The sequence below is a fragment of the Magnolia sinica genome, chromosome 2, assembly GCF_029962835.1.
Source record: "Magnolia sinica isolate HGM2019 chromosome 2, MsV1, whole genome shotgun sequence".
NCBI classification, from domain to species: domain Eukaryota; kingdom Viridiplantae; phylum Streptophyta; class Magnoliopsida; order Magnoliales; family Magnoliaceae; genus Magnolia; species Magnolia sinica.
This window is the reverse complement of record NC_080574.1, coordinates 2,931,942-2,953,084: the sequence shown is the minus strand read 5'-3', so window position 1 is coordinate 2,953,084 and position 21,143 is coordinate 2,931,942. Positions and strand designations below refer to the sequence as shown.

The following is a 21,143-nucleotide window of genomic DNA, read 5'->3' as shown; positions in this document are numbered from 1 at the left end:
TCAGGTACGTCTAAACGTGTGGTAACTACCATCTATTCGAGCTTTTGCAGGGACCACCCCACCCGTGATGTTTACGTCGAATCCAACCATGCATCTAGTTTGCCTCCTCATGTTGACTGTACATGCAAAGAATCAGACCGATCCAAAACTCAAGTGGGACACACTACCGGGAACAACAATCAGACCAGTGTTTCCCTTAGTTTTGGTGGGGCGCACCTAATGAATGGGTTAGATAGCACTCATACATCAGGGTGGGCCCACACAGCTCGTATGTTATATTTTCCGGCGTAACAATCTCTCTACGGATCAGAGTTGGAAAAGGTGGGACAGTTTTGCTTCTTACTCAAACTCACCGTTTATTTATTATTATTTCAAGGATTACCTAACCGTTTATCACACCCTCCTTTATTTTTTTAAAACTCTATACCCCTCGAGAATTTTGATTGGAGAAATTAAATATTGAAGTGAGATCTCAATCATCGGGTTACGCCATGTGGTTGAACAACTTAAAGAGGTGGGCCCCACAATGGATACGTCAATGCGGTCCTGCTTTTATTAAAAAATGATCCTAACCATTAACGTATGCAATCAACCGTTGATCGGATGGTTAGCATTGTTTGTACCAAACAGTATTTTGTCATAGCAAATTCATGGTGGGGACTATTTGTTCCACGGTTCCGATTGCTCACACACATGGCCCAGCTGGCATACTGTGAAATCGTTTTGAGAGTCGAGACTGGGCCCTGGTAATAAGTTGTAGTCTATAGATCATACTCATGAGTAGATCCAATGCACATGTACGTCATTTCCAACTTTCCAACGGTTCAAACTGTGCGATGCACCATAGATGGGGTATTGCTTGCACTTCATTCTTAATAAAATACTAACCGTTTGCATAGATGGTCAGAGGAAAACATTCAAAAGTCCAGATTCAGTCTCCATACGTTAAGGGTATCAATGGGCCAGGATTCCTGCCAGGCCCAAAGATCATCACCGGGGATGGACTTATTAGCTCGGGCTGATCGATTTTTGGGCTGAGCTTGGGCTCATGAGACATTAGCCTGTCCGTAAGTGTTGAACTGGTCCAGGCTAGCTTGGCCTGGCCCAAACCAGGTCATTGCCATCCCAACCAAATCTCCACCGATTGGATGTTAGAATCGGCCAGTTGTGAATCTAGGTTATGCTCCATTCACATTGGGCCCAAGAGCTACTGGGCTGATCCTCTAGCCAGGTTTGGGTGACACGCATGGGCTGGGCTGATCCATTGGGCTTTTGAGCCTAATCCAGTTACAGCATGGTTTGGCTGGAATACTAGGCGTGATGGATAGGCCTAGGCTTAAACCTGAGCTCGTTTATTAGTTATTACTAGACCAGTCTGGACTCTGGGTTGTGTAAGTCCGTCAGCCTTGGCCCGGCCCAGCCCAGCCCTTTGCGGTTAAGGGCATTTTGGTCATATATCATGCATGATGGGGCACACCAAATGATCTAGATCGATCATGCACTGCCGGACATGGGCTCGGCTTGGTTACTAGGCCGGCCGGGCCTTGACAGACATAGCCACGGGCGTCAGTGGGATGCTGGATGTTTAACCTAACCAAGTCCATGGCAGGATGTGACCTTGTCTGGGCCCATTAAAACTTGATGACCTGAGCCTACGTGGCAGGTGTAGCGGTTCAGCAATTTTTGGCCCTTACAAGATCCAAGGCTCGAATGTGCACTGGGTCTATGTTCAGTCCGGGCTCGCCCATTGGCCAGTCTACTTTCAAAGACTCGTTGACTTGACACGACTCGTTCCGCCCTGACTCAAGTCGCAACTAGCCTGAGTCAGTGTTGAATTGTCCTGACTCGTACGAACCAGACATTACTCGGGACAATTCCGACCGAGTCTGAGTCAACTCGGTGAATTAGCATCAGATTCGTCCGACTCACACAGCCCATGCTTGATGGACTCAGGTTGCTCGGCTGGTTCGCCTCACTTAGCATGGGCCCATCCCATCCCATGATGGGCCCACATGATGACGAGAGATGGGCCCGACAAACTGAGGCCGTTTCATTCCAACGAACACCATGGGTCGGTCAACCTATGGAGATGATATGGTAGAGTCAGACAGATGAACGGGAATATGGTAGAGCCATGTTTCTGCACTACATGTGGCATTTGATAAATCAATCGGGTCCGTCTATATACTCAATCATATATATATATATATATATTAGCTGTCCAAAATCAAATCGATTAGTCGATCTTATATGTTATTTTTCTACAATTTCCAGAATACGTAACCGTTCTACATTTTCATTTTCATTTACTACGTGCATTTAAGGGCCAAAGATCAGATGGACAGGATAATCTAATCCATTTTTATCGAACAATTTTAACCATCCAAAGTAGGATTAAATGAATGGACGGACCATATTGATGCATTATCCTGCAACATGTACCGTGAAGAAATACGTATCTACCATGTTCCGGTTTTTCAGCTCTACCTTATCAACTGACGATCATATGTGAGTTTTTCACCATTTAATAAATGGTGGTGATCTCATCCCGTGGCACTGATGTACAGCTATCCAGATCATACAAAATTTTCGTTCCAATTCGGATGGAGCATGTCTCTAAAAAGACACAAATAAAAAATGGTAACCATCAATGAAGGTTAAAAGTAAACTATCTTGTGGGCCCGAATTCGGAAGGAAATTTCAAAAGGATGTTATGATTTTCTTCATAAATTTTTTATCCTATGCTCCATCCAGAGGTGCTTCAGATATTTGAACGGTATGGATTTGGCTAAAACAACGGCACAGGTACGTTTAATGAGTCACTATTATTTATTAAACGGTGCATGACTAACACCAATCTAATCATGCACAGAACTTTCAACGATCCTACGGCCCCACTCCAGAAATCCAACATGTCATGAGAACGCGTCCCAGGAACCAATAACGACGCAGAGTTCTCAAAACAGACCAATTAGGTACCGACACGTGGAGAGCCTTGCGTAGCTTCGCGTTCCCTTTTATAGATTTCTTCGGAAGACGGACTCACATTCTTACTTCCGCCGAATCGGACGGTTTCTTCCGCTCCTCTTTTCCTCGCCGGGAAACCTCGCCGTATTTCATTTTTCCGGCATTATTCTCGCCGCAATGGAAGGCAACGCCACCGGAATCGGCCGAGTTCTGGTGTTGGCCTTCTGCGTCGCTGGGATCTGGTCGGCGTATATCTCGCAAGGCGTTCTTCAGGAAACTCTGTCAGTACTCAGATCTCTCTCTCTCTCTCTCTCTCTCTCTCTCTCTCTCTCGGATTCTTTGATTTCTCGCTTCTGTTCGTGAATTGTTTATCGTGCTCGAACGAATGGAGAAAATGGGGAATTTTCTTTAGTCCCGGATCTCGAAAGAGCATTTGGATGGGAGATTTCCATTTTCTTTTTCGTTCTTGAAATATCAAGGGCATAAAGTTAATGTATTTTGTACTTGCATTTTCACTAAATCATTTTGAGGAAAAGGCGATTGCGTAATTGATAGTTCGCTGCCATTTCTTAAGTTGTGCCCGATCCGGGCTATCCAAATCATCTGCCCTATTTCCAACCGACTGTAGCTCGAAATTCATACTGATTTTTGCTTGTGGAATTTGGACCGTCAATCATTCCATTTTTAACTGCCCATTGAATCGCTATCAACTAGATGGTTTGGATTGTTCGGTTTGGGAGTAATTTTGTGCTGTTCTTTAGCGACGATGGGCCCCACATACCCACTGCATCTGAGTAAGGTGCAGCTTGTTTATTTTACTGCATTTTTTTGGTAAGTTTTCGCATTGGTGCATCTGATTGCACAAAACTACTTATGTGTGAAATGCTGTTCTTGAACTTCAATTCTGTAATGTCGAAGTAATTGAATTCCACAGAAACAGCTTCAGTGAAATGCTGCTCTCCTCGAGGAGAATGCAAAGTTCCAACTGTCTGATCTTAACTGGAATATACTTTTCTTAGATTATTGAAATATGCGGGACAGATTTTTGTCGTCTTTTCGTAGTTGAAATAAGATCTAACATAGCCTCATCTTGATTTCAGGTCCACCAAACGATTTGGCCCAGATGGGAAGCGGTTCGAACATCTGTCATTTTTGAACCTTGTACAAAATGTCATTTGTTTTCTTTGGTCATTGATAAGTAAGTTGCGAGTTTTTTTTTTAAGTCAGTGTTTCTGTTTCCTACTAAAGAAACAGTTTTTTGTGCCTTTTAAAAAAAAGTTTTGGGGTAGAGTGCTTAATATATGAAGCTACACTGTACACTTAAAATTATCTTTGGATGGTTGAACAGTGATAAAGCTATGGTCCAGAAGTACCCGCGGTGCTCCATGGTGGAGTTATTGGAGTGCCAGCATAACAAACACGATTGGTCCGGCAATGGGAATTGAAGCATTGAAGTACATTAGTTACCCAGCACAGGCATGATCAACTGTTCCTTGATTCAGTTTTGATATGGTTGCTTTATTGATTATAGTGATGGTTCTGGAAGATGCTTTTACTGATTATAGTGATGCTCCTGCAAGATGCTTAGATTCAAACCAATAGTTGAAGGTCAAGTCTTGAGGTTTGAAGACATGGGTTTCTTTTTCTTTTTCTTTTTTCCCTTGGTTAATGGTTCCTTTTTGGATGACCCAATTCAAAATTTCACTTCTGGAAATATTCTAATAGAACACAAATCTCTCTGGGACCCCAAGTAAATTGGGATAACACTTAGACGATGAATAGAATTCTCTCCAGGATTGCGTGGAAGCTACCTGATTGCACTAAGCATAAACACTTTATTGCAATTCTCAAATTTTTTAAATTCTAAATTGATATCGACAAAGGGTACTACAAAATAAGTGCAGAATACTATCGTTTGTTGATGAAACTCTAGCTAGTACATGGACTGATTACAGAGGTATGCTTAGGCAACCATTTGGTACTGACAGTTACAGAATTAGGTTGAATCAACATAAATGAAGGTTTGGAAGTAGGGGATGGGAAATTCAAAGCTTCAAGGATAGGGTATAAGTCGCTATCTTCTTGTGTTGGAAATAAGGGCTCCTTCTGCCTTGTGATGTGGATGAAATTCTCTAGAAAGCTATGAAATGAGCATGACCCCCCCTTTTTCCCATTGCTCATCAAGCCCCTCTGTGTTTTCTCGTCCAAAAATTGTAGATAGATTTCTTTTGAACCATACTTTCAGGGGCACCTGCCAATGACTACATAAGTATTAAAAGGCTGATTTCCTGTACTGATGGTTTGGACTTGGGGGAGCATTTTGTTCATCGCGTTTTGGCAGCCCATCCAACAGCTCATTGTTTGAGTTTTTATGACTTGTTTGACAACCCTGCTGCACCGCGAGGTCAGCCATCCATTTCATTGCATTGATATATTAGGTCCAAAGGTTCTTAATTGCCTTTGATTTTCCTTGAGTCATCTTTGCCCTCGTTGTGAGAGGATCACTTTGGGAGTATCTGATTAGTCAGAATGCTAAACTTCTGTTGCCTAAGTATGTTTATTGGTCTGGCACCATTTTAGCGGGATTTGAATTAATATAAGATATCCTTTCCTCAGCAAACAGGAACCTGAACTCATTTCAGATAGTGTCTGGTTCATTTGATTACCAATGGGGTACGTTTTGGTGCCAATTAGAACCGAATTATAGCAATTCAATTCAGCATAGAAAGTGGGCATCATGTCAACTTTATTGAATTGAATTATTGCATTTCTTTTTCATTGAGCATCCAAATGCAGCCTATGTTTGTAGGTTAACGGTTTATATCGATTAAACATGTAGCAACATATGTTTTGATTGATTTTCCGTAGAAGAATGGCATCTGCGTATTGGAATAGTTTATGCAGTTCTGCTCTAGTTCATTGATTTTGTTGCAGAAAGTTGATGTCGTCAACACTTGTAATTTTGAAAGTAAATGGTAATTTCCTCTGACAATTCAAGGTAACATTATGTTGTTATGTGTTCAGGTCTTAGCGAAATCCTCGAAAATGATTCCAGGTGAGTCTTTTATCCATTTGTGTAAAGACTTTTATATGTGATGTACCTGAACCCCATATATTGTTAGCTGGAGTTCTTGACCTTTTATCATGAGAGTTTGTATTGTTAGTTGGGTATACACGTGTCATGGTATGACGCAGCATGCTCTACAAAGTGACTGTTTCAATACATCAATTGCAGAAAATAAAATTTGAAGGTGATGATGATACAAATTTATTTTGAATATCTCGAAAGAAGATATATATATATATATATATATATATATATATATATATATATATATATCATTAACAACAATTTTTTTTTTTTTTTTTGAGAAACCAAAACAATGGCTCTATCCTTTAAGATAATGGATAAGAGGCACAACATTAGAGCAGCCTGAGCTACACCACAAATTAACTTTGCATTAAGTGGTGTTTCGAACGACCTGCGTTTATGTATCTATTATACAATGCAACATTGTTGGGGGTAAAAATTCCCCCACAGTTAATTGATTCAAAAAACAATTTGACCTTTGGAAGAAAGATATATTAGAGGGTTTGGAGGCTGTTTTGGAAGAAAAATATATCAGAGGGTATGGACCGGAAATTATGAGTACTCTGTTAGTGTACAATGATCCATAAACATGGACAATGGCAATATGCATATGGCATGAATGTACCTCAATCCAAACTGTCCGAATAGCAGGTCCCATTGTAGGTGACTTATTAACACAAAAATCATATTGAATGAATGATCTTGATGTATTATTGTGGCTATGAAATTAATGGTCAAAATAAAAAATTTCTCTGGTAAATAAACAAACTATGCAGTAATTGGCGGTTGAGATTCTCCAATCAATTGACTAAACTGAGTAAATGCAATTTGATATTCTCCCGTGCACACAAACAACAGCCTTGAAGTAGTTAGCGAATCTGGTGGTTTACCTATTGCCAATCATATGAACATGTAAATCTTAATGTCTCCATCAAGTCCAAAGTTTTCTATATATTTATTTATTTATATTTGGATTAATAAGTTACAGAGTGTTGGATGTCATTATTTATCACTGCACTTTGTGACCTTGCACAGTGATGCTGATGGGTACTATCGTTTATGGGATTAAATATACTTTTCCTGAGTATGTATGCACCCTTCTTGTTGCTGGAGGTGTGTCAGCATTTGCACTTCTGAAGGTAAGGATTCATATCCAAGGCATTATGTTAGACTTGAAATTGGAAACGATATGCGTTTCTTGAGTTTTACATGCATATTGTATGTTTTTGGAAAAGCTCTCTTAATTTTCACCTTAGTTCAGAGCAGTGTTTTAAATAGCGGTAGTGTGTTGTTTAGCGTTCAACCCTCCGTAGCGTGTAGCGAAATAGCGTAGTGTGTAGCGTAAGCTACACAATACTTCTATTTTAATTTTTTTTTAAAGAAAAATATGATAAATATTAAATAGTAAGAAAAAAGTAAAATATATAAATGTCACATTCTTCAAAAAAACATACATCACAGTGGACCCCACGCATGTGAGCCATGCCATACACACACAACAGTGGACCCCATGCATGTGGGTCATGCCATACACACCACAATAGACCCCACGCATGTGGGCCATGCCATACACACACTGCAATGGTCCCCACGCATGTGGGTCATGCCATACACACACTGCAATGGTCCCCACGCATGTGGGCCATGCCATACACACGCCACATTGGACCCCATGCATGTAGGCCATGGCATAAAACACCACGGAGGACCCCCACACATGTGGGCCGTGCATAGAACACCACAGTGGACCCCACGCATGTGTCATACATGATGGTTGGATGGATCAAATCCATGCTATACACACCACAGTCCCCATAAAAAGAAAAAAAAATTGAAAAAATGAAAAATAACCACAACATTTCAGCATAAATAAAAAGAAAACTCATTAGCAATGATTAAAGGGCCAAAATATACCTTAAATAGAGATTTAATAAACGGAAAATTGATTTTTATGAGCTACGTGTCCACGCAGCTGCGAAAAGAGGAATACGCGATTTCTCCCTTGTTTGGGCTTCAATGCTCATGAAATACCTGCAAGATGATGCTATTGCAATTCCGATTGAACTCCAAAAATTGGATTTGAGAAAGGGCTCTTTGAAATCTTGGAATCAAGCTTCAAAATGGGGAACTTGCGGCCGCTGCGGCACTGCAATAGGGTTGTTCGAAAGCCCTATTGCGATTGTTTTAAGTTTAAAAACAAAAGACTTATAATATGAGTCTCCCACCAAGTCACCACCATTTAAAAACAAGCTTTTAACTAACATGACTTTTATTTTAAAATTCTTATGGTAGTCCTGAGGCGTACGCGATATACGCTACACGCTACAGCCCTTATAGCGTACGCTACTGCGTATTTACGCTATTTTATATGCTACGTAGCGTTTTTTGTACGCTACGCTACGGAGCGTACGCTACCATGCTATTTAATACACTGGTTTAGAGGAAACATATTTGCGGTTTTTGTTTTTCTTCCTTATTTATTTATTTATTATTTCTAGATTAACCATATACTGCTAATAAAGCTGAAAACTCTTTCCAGCCATACAGCCTTGTGGTGGGCTGTATGGCTGGAAAGAAATGAAAGATGTTTTTGAAACTCCTCTTCTGTGGAGAAAGTGACTTTCAATGCCCTCAATATGGTGATCGAATGGGCCTCCTACGACTCCTCCCTTAGGGAAGCAGACTTTTTATTTCTTGTTGCTTAATGGATTACGCCATCTCAGTGTAGTCTCCTCTTTTCCTGTTTTTCGCTGTTTTATCTTGTAGTTTTTTTTTCCTTCCTTTTAATGACATTTTGCGTTATCTCTCTCTCTCAAAAAAAAAAAGAAGCTGAAAACTCTTGTTGAATTTTGGGGGCCAGTATTTACACCCATACCAAATCAATTCATTTTGGGAATTGAGATGGTAGAATCACAATCCGTAGAATGTAAAATGGGTACAAGGCAAATCAATCAAGGTGGTTGAAGATATAGTTGGATTGAATTAAAGCATGCATATTTACCTCTCTCCTGTCCATTTGGATTGATTGCAGACCAGCTCGAAGACCATCAGCAAACTTGCTCACCCAAATGCCCCTCTTGGTTACGGGTTGTGTTTTCTGAACTTAGCATTGGATGGATTCACAAATGCCACTCAGGATTCCATAACAGCAAGGTATTGTTTGCTTCTTTCAGAGAACACTGAGGACACTTCGTGAGTGTTGTGGGCTATGAAATATTCCCTCCTATGCATGCATATTGCTGTTCTCTCAAACCATTGGAGTACGTGGAGTGGTTGCCTTTTGCAATGTTATTTTTTTCTGCATGCTTGCAAATGAAAAATTCTCCATCCATCCATATATCATACATGCACACATTTGTATATGCGTAGCCACACATATGTAGCAAGTTGTCTTCAGGTCCCTTATTAACTTAGGGTCATTTAATCCCAATGCATTTTCATGCAGGTACCCAAAGACAAGTGCCTGGGATATAATGCTGGGAATGAATCTATGGGGCACCATTTACAATGTCATCTACATGTTTGGTTCGCCATGGGGATCAGGTTTTGAGGCAGTCCACTTCTGCAGGCAGCACCCGGAAGCAGCTTGGGACATCTTCTTGTTCTGCCTTTGCGGCGCGGTGGGCCAGAACTTCATATTTCTGACCATCAGCCGGTTTGGCTCCCTTGCAAACACCACAATAACGACAACCCGCAAGTTTGTGAGCATTGTTGTGTCGTCGCTGTTGAGCGGCAATCCCCTGTCTGCAAAGCAATGGGGGAGCGTCGTCATGGTCTTCAGCGGGCTTTCATATCAGATATATCTCAAGTGGAGGAAGCTGCAGAAGAAGAAAAAGAAGGCCACATAGGAAGGGATTTTTTTTTTTCTTTTTCTTTTTTCTTTTTTAAGGTCTAAGCCTACTTTGAGGTAATTTTGAAAACAGTCTGTGATATCTCATACACAAATGTAACTAGTGATTTGACAGTTTTGATGTGTGAACAAAACTGTGTAGAACTCTCTCTCTCTCTCTCGTTAGGTTATTCAAATAGTCCATGTGCTGGTGCACCACTATGGGTGGGCCGCCTTTCCCTTTCAAGTATGATTTCGATAAAGTTTTGTGGAGAGATGCTTTTTAATGCAACTGAAGGGTTGAACTGCATCTTAAAAACATTTAACATTTTGGAGTTTGAAATTCTCCCTTAGTTTGTAAATTTTTGGAACCTTGAGCTAGTTACCATTTCATTTGTATTCTCTACATGTCATCAGCTAGCAGTGTTAATGGTCATTTAAATTTTCACTCTACATATAATCCATCCTTTTTGTATTATTGTGGCCATTCATCCACTATAAGCACAACATTTTTTGTATGATAATCCAGACTGCCAAAATTGTGGGCCCCATTGTGGATTAATTTTAAATCCAAGCTGATTAGACAAACCTTAACTGTCTGATTTTTCCTGCTGAATTTGAATTGCCGACCTTTTCTGTGGTCAGTGGGGCCTCCATTGTAGTGACTGAGTTAAATATCAGTAGTACTGATACTATCAATCGCATGCGGCTGATACAATATACAAGAAGTGTTATTAAATTCCTGTGTCACACAAAATATTGTGATGTATCACCATATATTAATGTATTGTAATGCATTTTCCTAATGGAAATTCAAAAAATATTTGAAAAAGAATTCACAAGAACCAATTTTTTACTTAATTTTTTGGCAATATATATATATATATATATATATATATATATATATATATATATATATATATATATCGGAAACGCTCACCTGCGAACCGGTTCGTACGTACTACATACGAACTTTTTTGAGAACCCATCATACGTGATGTGGATCCAAAATCGGAACCGTTCATGTGAAGCAGCACCTCGTGAAACCCCCCGGGACCAAGCTTTACTTTGATCTAAAACTTTGATGGGCTATGAAAAATGAAAACAGTTTCCTCACTTGATTTGCATTTCTCTTTGCTATGGCCCACCAGAACTTTAGATCAGGGTGAAAATTTGTCACAAGGGGTTTCATGGGATTCCACATCACATGGACCGTTCAGATTAGACACTCATGACACGTGTGCAAAGGTGCGCACACGCGTAGCTGCGCAGGGGAGCATGATTCTCTCTCTCTCTCTCTCTCTCTCTCTCTCTCTCTCTCTCTCTCTATATATATATATATATATATATATATATATATATATATATATATTATGCGTGTATTGTATAATTTATAAATTACATGAACTTATCGTGGGTATAATTGCATTATTTTTAATGGACAACACGTAGCTTAGAATTGTATACAAAGTAAACTTGTCATGCGTACTTTTTTTATTTGTGATTTTTTGAGTTTTAAGTGTGTAATTATGTCTATTTTAACATATCAAGTTTTGTTGAAAAATTCCATCATTTTCCAATGTTTTCCTCAAACAGTGTGATATGTTCCCCAATGCTTGCAATATTTTACATGCGGTCCCCATATGTTTCTGTATCCCAAGAGTGCAATATGTGCATCAATGCCAATATTTAAATCACTGCTCCATCACATGTGGCCCCACCAGAGATCATGACTGTTCATCTGGGAAACCACGTGTGGATGGTCCACATTGCAAGATGGCACCATGAGACAATCCCAACAGTTCTATTAGTTGATGCTTCTCTTCACTTTTTCCCGCCATGGAATGGAAAGATTCAAAACACTTTCTTTTGACCAAAAGCTTTTGTGTGTTTGCCATCATTATGCTGTCTCCCTCGTCTTAGACCCTACAAACCTAACAACAGATTCCATCTCCTTAAGAGAGAGAGAGAGAAAGAGAGAGAGAGAAGAACAGGAAAAAATCCCTAACCTTCTCTGTAAGTAACCCTCCTCTTCTTTTATTTTGTTTCTCCTTTTTATTTTCTACTGAGAGATTTTACTTCCATTTTCTGAATTGCTAGCCCATAAAAATGAAACCATTCATCCACATCTCAAGAAGGAAAATAAGACCCAAATAACTGTACTCACGAAAACCAATAACATATTCTCTCTCATTTCCAATCATATATATGTAAGAATACAAAGACATAATTACACCCATGAGAAAAACCAAAACCTCTCATTTCTTATACCTTCCACACCAAAATCAAACAAATAGGAATCTACCTTCAACTGGTTGATCCTCTTCTTCTTCTTTTTTTCTTTTTTTTCTTTTTTTTCTTTTCAAATTATGGGGTTGCGTCAACCACATGTAATTACACTCAGGGAAGACTAAGATTTTACATTTGCAGTTTATATACAAATGACAAATCAAAATCCAAGCCAAACTCGAAATACCCAAAAACCAGATTCTAGGGGAAGACGAAAGAATGGCGTGATTTGGACAAACAAGCACACCGAAATCCACGTAAAAATAGGAATGGAAGTGCTATGAAAGCTGTGAAAACAGAACACAGAACACCTTAGTGAAATCAGCCAGAATCTTACTAGAACTTTGGACTGCAGATTAGAACACCTTTTGGTAAAAATCAGGTTGGAAAGGCCGTGAAAGCCAGTGAAAACAGAACATGGAACACCCTAGTGAAATCAGCCAGAATGCTACTCTAGCTTTGGACTGCAAACCTGAGAATAACTTTTGGTAAAAATCAGGTTGAAAATGGGCTTAAAAACACGGTTTAGTAGAATCAGCTAGAATGCTAAATCATGAGAGGATTCTAGGACGTGCTAGAACGTTCTAGAAGGCAAAGTATCAGTGACATATATTGGATTAGAGACTGTGGTGGAGTGCTCTTTTGCAGGAGGGGTTGGTGTTCACATTAGTGGCGGATGGGGATGCCAATCCGAGTGTCCTCAGCAGGAAGTGCCTCTCCTGTACAATAAGTTACAATCCAATTTTTAGCTTTGTATGAAAGAATAATAATAAAATAAAATCCAAGAACATATTTTCTATGATTGACCAGAAAGATTTCGGCCTCTAAACATTAACCCACTTAAAATTTCTTCTCCATGTTGTTATTCATCAGGGAGAAATTACGTGGACCTTCGCCCCATGGTGTGTAACCATGTTTAGTATCCCCTAGCCTTTGACTTTGTAATAGTGGGTGGCCATGGTTTTCTTATCCAGGATCATTGGTCTGATCGGGTCCCATGTTGGATTGACCATGCTCAAGAAATTTCCCCAAATGGGGATGTCTTGACCCTTCGAGCAGCGGTCTGAATGCAAATAGACGTTTGAGACAAGAATAATGGAAGAATCCATTTCTGAAGGGAAAAGGTCAAGGATCAGATGGAGAGGAATCTTTCAATCCATCCATGGTAAGGCCTGTCAGAATATCAGATCAATCGTCCAAATCACCAAACCGTTTGTTCCTACTTGTAGGAATGATGCATGTCCTCAAGATGAGGAATGAGGATCATATAATTCCTTATTAAGCCATTTTCTCTTTCCATGGAGTGAAAACATAGTGAAGAGCAGTTGGTGATAGTTTAACTATGTTCAAAGACTATCTGATTGAATCATAATACTCTATCCCATGTCAACAGAGCCAGTGATTGGCTCATCTGGATTGAATCCAGCAATTGAAAGACCGATTCTTGAGCCAGGTCTTGAGTTCTACAACACATATTAAGTCCATACTCTGTCCCAAGCTTTCCACTGTATAAGCATTAATCAAGGCTGGGTCCACTACAAGCTTTCTGGTTTAAGCTTAACCTACAATGAGATGTGTGGGGCCCTCTAGGATGCCTGCCATTAAAAACCTTTCAGACTGTGTGTGGGGTTCACTGTGTTTTGTATATATCAACAAATCCATTCAGAAGATTGCCCTACCAAGATGAATGGACACAACAAAAATCAGGCCATCCAAAATTCAGGTGTTAAGCATGATTTTACATGGTGTGGTCCCATGATTTTTGGATCAGTGTGATTTTAAGATACAAAGAAGAAATGAGGGGGCGTACAAGATGGATGGATTGGATGTTTTGCACGCATCATGGTGAGCCCCGGACATCACATTGTAGCTTAAGTGTAAACTGCAAAGCTTTGTGGCGGATCTGGCCTCAATTCTCTTCTCTTTCTTTAAAATACAGGAAAATTAGAACATTGATCATGTGATTTTGAACAGACAAAATATGTGTTTTACATTTACAATCGAAGAACCAGAGATGGATGTGCTAGTCCATTTTGGTAGATCAATGTTTAGAAGCTATAGCTTTTGAGAGTCTGAAAATTTGAAAGTCTGAAATTTCTGTCTAATTAATTGATAAAGGTTTGTTGCCCATCAAAAAACAAATAAATAAGTAAATATGACTAACTTACACTGTCTGAAAATTTTGGGCTTGGAATCCCTTCTCCAAAGGACTGAAACATTTGGAGAGGGGAATTGAAATCTGTATTTGATATTGCTGAAACAATTCCGTCATTGTCTCTGGGTTCATCACAAGATGGCAAGATTGCCTCTGCAATATGACCATCGTATTTGATAAGAATCATAGAATACCAAGAAATAGTATGTTTGGTAATACAGGAATGCTATATGATGCGATGTGCTCGCTTCATGGAATTCCATGAATAAAACATTTGAGATTACACACGATTCGTGTACGGAGAAAAGGCCATTGGCTTGGCAGGCCATCATAGGAAATGGGTCATATCCCAATAACCAGGCTGATCAGAGTATGGTGGCCGTCAGATAAGTGGCCTGGGAGATGAACATTTAACTTGAAAAAAGAGAAACGGTTGAAATTCAACAGGCAAAACTCACAGCAATTGGATGGCTGGAGTTGTCAAAGCTCTAGGAATTTTCGCATGTGACCCACCCACATGGTGGCCGGCCTGTCTTGATCACCATGCACATTTAGCTAGTGTACAATGGGCCCCGCAATTCATAGAACTTCTATGAAACGTTTATCGAAATAGTGCATCTCTTTGTCATAGTGGTTTACCTTGGGCAGCATCCATGCTGCAACAAAACCCATCTCCACAACCACCACTAATCTCTACTTCTCTGTTATTTCGGTTTGTCCCAGTGTTGATGTTGTGGTTTAGCGAGCATTCCTCAGCTTGATTTCCCTCTATTAATTCACCAACAGAATGCCACTGGTGAGTCGACCCAGTGCTGTATTCAGAACTGCCCTGAGACTCCTCATGCAGATCAGGTTGCCTATACAATACAATAACGTTTAGCGGATAGCCAGAAAAACCAGTTTAATCATGCATATTAGAGCTAGGAAATTGCTATCTACACCTGCAGTGATTGATTTGCTAACACCCATTTTCCATTTTAGGATTTGAAATTTGAAAATAATACATACAAAAAATGTAGTATTCAATACATAAAACAGAAAATGGGTGTGAGCAAATCAATCATGCTTTACATTTTGTTACCTCCACGATAGCCGACTTCCTGTGCTTCCACCCTTCATGTCCTGTACCAAGTCCTTGAAGCCTTCGAGTAGAAAATCCATTTCAAGGATCTTGCATCTCAGAAGTTCGCTCTCTTCGGTTTGGATTAAGAAATCTTGGAGTTCCTGAATATGGTAATATTTGTTTCAATTACACAATAATAGTATTTATTTTTCTACTTTTCTTTTCTGCCTTTATTCAAATCTGAGCTTCTCCCTCACCTTCCAAGCATTCTCAAGACTCTGATCTGTGTTATCTGTGTTAACTTTCAGAGCAAGAGAGCTGAGGAGTTCTGCTTGCTGCATCAATGCAGTCATCTTCGGATCATCCCTTCTAATTAATATTCCTCGATCCTTGTTGTTTGAAACTGTTTTTGGATTGAAATGAAAGAATTATGTTAATGAACTTGAGATAATGCTTTGAGATACCAAAGTCAACGAAGTGCTCTCATGAAAATCTAATCGCTTGTTCAGGAACAAAGAAAATGAAGATTTCATGCTGTTTACCATCATTCAAGGCCATCTTAACTTTGTCGAGAACATGTTGGTGAGTTGGGTGGCTTCTCCCTTTGTTCAAGTTCTGAACCAGTGCTGCAAGTGGAGGTCTTAACATCTGCTGTTTCTCGGTTCCACATCCACCTACCGATTTCATGTTGCAATTTTCTGTGGGATCCGAGACATGGGTCCTATATTACGACAAAACATGTATGATTAGAATCTGCTTTTGAATTGTTCTCCAAATATGTGATTGACAGATTTTTTATTGTAACTGGATTATTACTAGAGATTTTTCTGTTCATTCGTGGTAGTCATGACGCAGATGAGTTGTCCATAGGGCCACATGCAGAGAAGGTCGGCGATCGCAATGGCTCCATCATCTGGGTGCCATTAGATGGGGCCATCATCCAATAATGATGCTGGAACATTGATCCTGACAATTGATTCTTGACATTGAGTGTGAAGTGTTAAAGATTTTCTACTCAATGGGTTACACTTATCTGTAAATATCATTGATCAATTATCATCCAGCGGGTGTTATTGATTATGTCCCACCAAGTCACCAACAATGGCGATCTGAAGATGGTTGGTTCCAATCATCTGTCCATCTGCATGAGCGCAACTTTTCTTACTACTTATATACCTGATCTTCTTGAGGGGTGTGGTTGATTCATACGTTCCAGCTGCAGCACATCCATTATCGAGTATAACCCTCTTGTTGTTTGCATTGATGTATACGTTGCCGTTCTCCTTTGACAAAGCCTCATGTTTTGCACGTTTCTTGCAGAGGGTCGTGAAGCGGTTCTTCACTGCATTGTCCGTTCTGTATCAGCAGAGGAATGCAGAGTTAAACAACCATTATGGAAATGGGGTCCTTTAAGTTTGAGATGAAGAACACACAAAACACTTCTCAATGCTCGTTAATTTGGAATTAGATTAGTCCGCATTTGGCGTGAGCTGTGAGAAAAATAATTCACAATTTTTGGATTTCTACTCTGAGTAGAATTACCAACAACCATGAAATGATACTAGAACCATTTCAGAATCTTTCCAAATTCTACTAAGAGAAAAATTGCAAAATTGCAAATTTAAATACGTGCGAGTGAAATGCAGTAGATTTTCTTCTTTACTCTTGAAATATTTCTTTGTTGGGCAAGAGAGATTTTATAAGAGAACAGACGAAAGCCTACCTGCCTGTGACCACCTTTGCAATTTCAGTCCATCTGTTACCAAATATCTTCTGTGCCTGCATTTAATCTTACTCAATGAGGTCACAGCCACATCCAACAGCTGGAAATCATCGTCAAACAAATGAGAAATACGACCAAACAGTTCCGGTGATTTCGTAATAGATGATGAAGAAAAGAATCCCAACCCACAAAGAACTTCCTCAAATTGAAATGCAACTGTCAGATAGAAATCCATAATATTTGTGAACCCGAAAAACAACAAATCGATACCAACTATGAAATGTACAAATTCCCACCCATCAAAGCATTAAGGCTAAGTAGCACAAACACCTTGAAACGAAAACAGAAAATAAAAATAATAGCAAACTCAACACAACCTTGAACCAAAAAAATATAATAATAATAAATCTCATTCACCTGAAGAAAACCTACCTTCCGACAGGAAACAGGCGACAAAAGGGAGTTCTCGAACTCCAACAAAAAGGGCAAATCCTATCACAAGAAACTACCCATCAACAGCAGAAACATGCATATTACCTCGCATAAGATCATGTCTTCTTCTGGTGACCACCCTCCTTTCTTGCAATCAGAACTCAAGTATGTATACCATCTGCAACAATACCATTTCCATTAGCTTAGGCTCTAATAAAAACAATTGAAGAATTTTGGGACTTCTACTCTTAGTAGAATTTCCAAAAAAAAAAAAAAAAAAATCATTAATCAATAATCATATGGATACAAAAAGAGCTATTTCATTCCACCAGAACACAGAAGAGCCCCGTTTTGCGACTTTTGGAAATTCCAAAAATAATAGAAATTCCGAAAAATTGCATTCTTTTCTTTTTCTCATCCATGTGCCAAACACAACCAAAAAGATAAATAATTACGTACAGAAATCACTAAAAGACCATTTCCAAACAAAACCCAAAACCCGAAATATCAATACATAGCACATATCAACCTTCTCCGGCACTGCCTGCTTGTTTTATCTTTGAACCGCCCTGCAATAGCCGTCCAGCTGCAAATTCCAACACAAACCCAAAATCATGAAATCTAAAATTCTCCTAAAAGACATACTTCTTTCAATCTCCAAACAGAATATCTTACCTCTCGGTCCCATGAATCCTAATCTGCTCTCGGAGAATATCGTCCTCCTGTATTTCAACAACCCAAAATACCAGAATAAAACCTCAATGGCCCAAAGCAATCCAGAGTTTCAGATGAAATATTAAAAAAAAAAAAAAAAAACCTGCGGCGTCCATGTAACGATGTGCCGATACTTCTGCTTGGGAGCTTCTTCGACCGGCTTCATTTCCTACAAGTTTCTTTCTTTCAATTTCTCTTTCTCTACGTTCTTCTCCCTCCTTTATTCACATTGAATGGCATGTTAAAGCGGGCAGTCCTGCGATCGAAGTGCCGAGCTTTTGGGCCTTTTTTCTATCATAACATAAAAGGGCAAAAGAGTAGTATATATGATCCTTATTTTATTTTTGTTCTGTTTTGGGCTCTGAAATGCCTTGGATCCGTTCTTCCAATTCAAATACCCGTTGGAGACGAATATACACCGAAGCTTCGGTGTAGGGTAGCTGAGTAGAGGAATGTAGAAAACAGAGGTCTGAGAAAACAGAGGTTTTCTAACATATGTTTGGTTTTGCGCGCGTTTAGGGCGAGTTTGAAAAACGCTGAAATCCAAGACATATTAATAATAAGATTGCGACTAAGAGCACCAGCTGCTCATGGCCTACTCGAGCGAGTACAAAGTTTTTTACTCTCGCATACCACACGTGGCTACTTGTTGCATTTGGATAGAGATCCAAGCCGTTCAATACGTGCATCTCTCTTCTAGGTTATTCGGATAAAAAAATAAGCTAATTATTTTAATTATGTAGGCCATACGAAAAATAAATTAATAAACCGTAGAAATAAAGTCATCAACGGTTCTTATTAAAAATGTATTTATGGACCTTTTTTATTAGTTTAAAAACGAATCTTTTACAGAGACGTGATAAAAGGTCCAGATCTACACACATTTAGGATATTGGCACACGTGCTGCGAAGAACTCTTGTGTATTTCATGAGAGAGAGTACAGTTAACGGTCATCCGCAGTGCAGGGGGTCGCTATAGCTACTGTTTTTAACGGATCTTAACGTTCTTCGTGAACGACTTTTACGGCCCGATCACAATCGATGACGCTTTTTTACACGCTCCTCTCTCTCTCTCATGCGTGGCCTCCATTTTTGCAAAGTATATCTGGATTTTTAATTTTGGACACTTGGGCCTATTCATCATTTAATCCAGACCATTGGCTTATTGAGTAAAGATCCGAGGCCATAAATATTAGCTCCCTTTTTAGCTGAATGTGGACGGTTATTGTGTTTCTATCTTTAAGAGTCTATCTCTGAGGCAAGGTAAATACTTCTCCCTGCAGGATTTTCCCTTGATGTAGTCTATACATGGTGAGACAAAAGATACGGATCGTCTGGATTATCGAAAAATAGCCGCATTCTCCAGAAATGAAAACGAGTTGTACTGTGCAACGATGCGGACCACGCATCGTACAGTTCCTCCTCTTGAATTTTCCTTTTGAAGGATGATGATGATGAGAAGTGAGCTTGAGAAAACGACATTGAATACGGTTGTATTTACTGCGACTGCCACGTGCCTTCGGAAGGCGGAGCAAAAACCAAACAGACGAACCTGACTGGCTCTTGTATGGACCTGAACTGGAGGGTAGCGAAGATTTGTATTCGTCGCGCTGGATAATAAAAGCATATTCATCGACTAATAAATAACACTTGGAATATTTCCAGTGAATCGTGACCATGTATCTATATTTCCATGTGTATGAGTTTTATCATGGTTGAAAATTAGTCTGAATTGATACGTTTTTAATCTGAATTATCTAGACGGGAAAAATGGGTTTGGAAAGATGGTTTAATAATTAACTTAATGTTAATTTGGATGAAAGGATATCTGCCGTCAAGATCCACTATATGTACTGATCTGATCGACTTCCTGACCTACCAAATTGCATGAATTGGGGAATTTATATCTCGTGTAGATCCTGCTCGACTGATCGGAGTCGCCTCTTTTTTTTGAAAATGAGAAATACCGAGTATGGCGCCCAAGCTGCTGGTCGATCCTATCACACCAAGCCATGATCCAGGCCGTTGAACTATAAGATCCGGTGGTAGATGGGCGTTATTCAAAAAAAAAAAAAAACTGAGTCGCCAGATATATCATCGTGCATACAAAGCCGAGTTAGAAGTAATGGTGCAGAAAGACTGTTTCCTCTTCAAGTTTGTATGACCAAGACAATATCTAGACGTTGAGATTCTTCCCATCTATTTGTATGGTGGGACCTCATATATGAACGGTCCAGATCATCAGTTCCTGGAACAGATGGGGCGAGTAGCTTGGGAAAGTCACCGGGGGCGAGCAACCATAACCCTCCTTTTCGAAAATAGTGAAGCAGGCTGCAGCTACTCTTAACTAATTTCTGACAGAATTGACGGAAACCAACCATATGTTCTGACTCATTTTATATGACCAAAACACCCTCACGCGTTCTTTCTCCTTTGCAACAGGTCATCCGTGGTAGTTGGCAGACTGTCAGTGGCAGTTTCGTAATATTTTACAAATCTCAGGGTGCTTTTGCAGTTCATTAGATTGAGTAGCTTTATTTCTATTCGGAGAGATTGATACGGTAGAGATGGAAGAATCGAAATATGGTAGAGCAATCTCTCTGCATTACACGTGGAAGGGTTATCCACCAATCTGAACTGTCCAACTAGTGAGCCTGACTATAGATGGACAATGTTTTGAAAGACGTACTTAACAGAAAACCATAATCATTGATCATCTTTACTTTCCACCATTTAATCTTGACCATTAGTGCTACTCTTACAGGGTCAATTGGAAGGAGAGTGCTTAAATGGATCCGATCATCTGATCTGTGATGAACTCGAATCAATGTCCATCCATTACGGGTCTTACCAGACGGGCGATCCTGATGGTAAGATGAC

At 39.7% G+C, this 21,143-nt stretch overlaps 2 protein-coding genes across 3 annotated transcripts; one reads left to right on the top strand and one right to left on the bottom strand.

Moving 5' to 3' along the window:
• Positions 1-3,035: 3,035 nt before the first annotated feature.
• LOC131231813 (UDP-galactose/UDP-glucose transporter 3-like) lies at positions 3,036-10,063 on the top strand. Its single transcript, XM_058228121.1, has 7 exons — positions 3,036-3,248; positions 4,068-4,165; positions 4,316-4,443; positions 5,992-6,022; positions 7,094-7,197; positions 9,090-9,211; positions 9,504-10,063. Exons 1-7 carry the CDS (start codon positions 3,145-3,147, stop codon positions 9,904-9,906), a joined length of 990 nt encoding a protein of 329 aa, XP_058084104.1. The 5' UTR covers positions 3,036-3,144; the 3' UTR covers positions 9,907-10,063.
• A 1,982-nt stretch (positions 10,064-12,045) lies between these two features.
• On the bottom strand, positions 12,046-18,793 carry LOC131231799 (transcription factor MYB124-like). 2 transcript variants are annotated; one of them, XM_058228107.1, is made up of 12 exons: positions 18,367-18,793; positions 18,225-18,271; positions 18,079-18,135; positions 17,655-17,727; positions 17,118-17,173; positions 16,571-16,750; positions 15,937-16,115; positions 15,652-15,797; positions 15,413-15,555; positions 14,971-15,188; positions 14,345-14,484; positions 12,046-12,895 (listed from the first exon to the last, which is right to left on the bottom strand). In XM_058228107.1, exons 1-12 carry the CDS (start codon positions 18,427-18,429, stop codon positions 12,794-12,796), a joined length of 1,404 nt encoding a protein of 467 aa, XP_058084090.1. In that variant the 5' UTR covers positions 18,430-18,793; the 3' UTR covers positions 12,046-12,793. The 2 variants fall into 2 exon arrangements, with proteins under 2 accessions (XP_058084090.1, XP_058084095.1); XM_058228112.1 differs by lacking the exons at positions 18,079-18,135; positions 18,225-18,271; positions 18,367-18,793 and having other exon boundaries at positions 17,118-17,217; positions 17,655-17,703.
• Between the last annotated feature and the right edge of the window lie 2,350 nt (positions 18,794-21,143).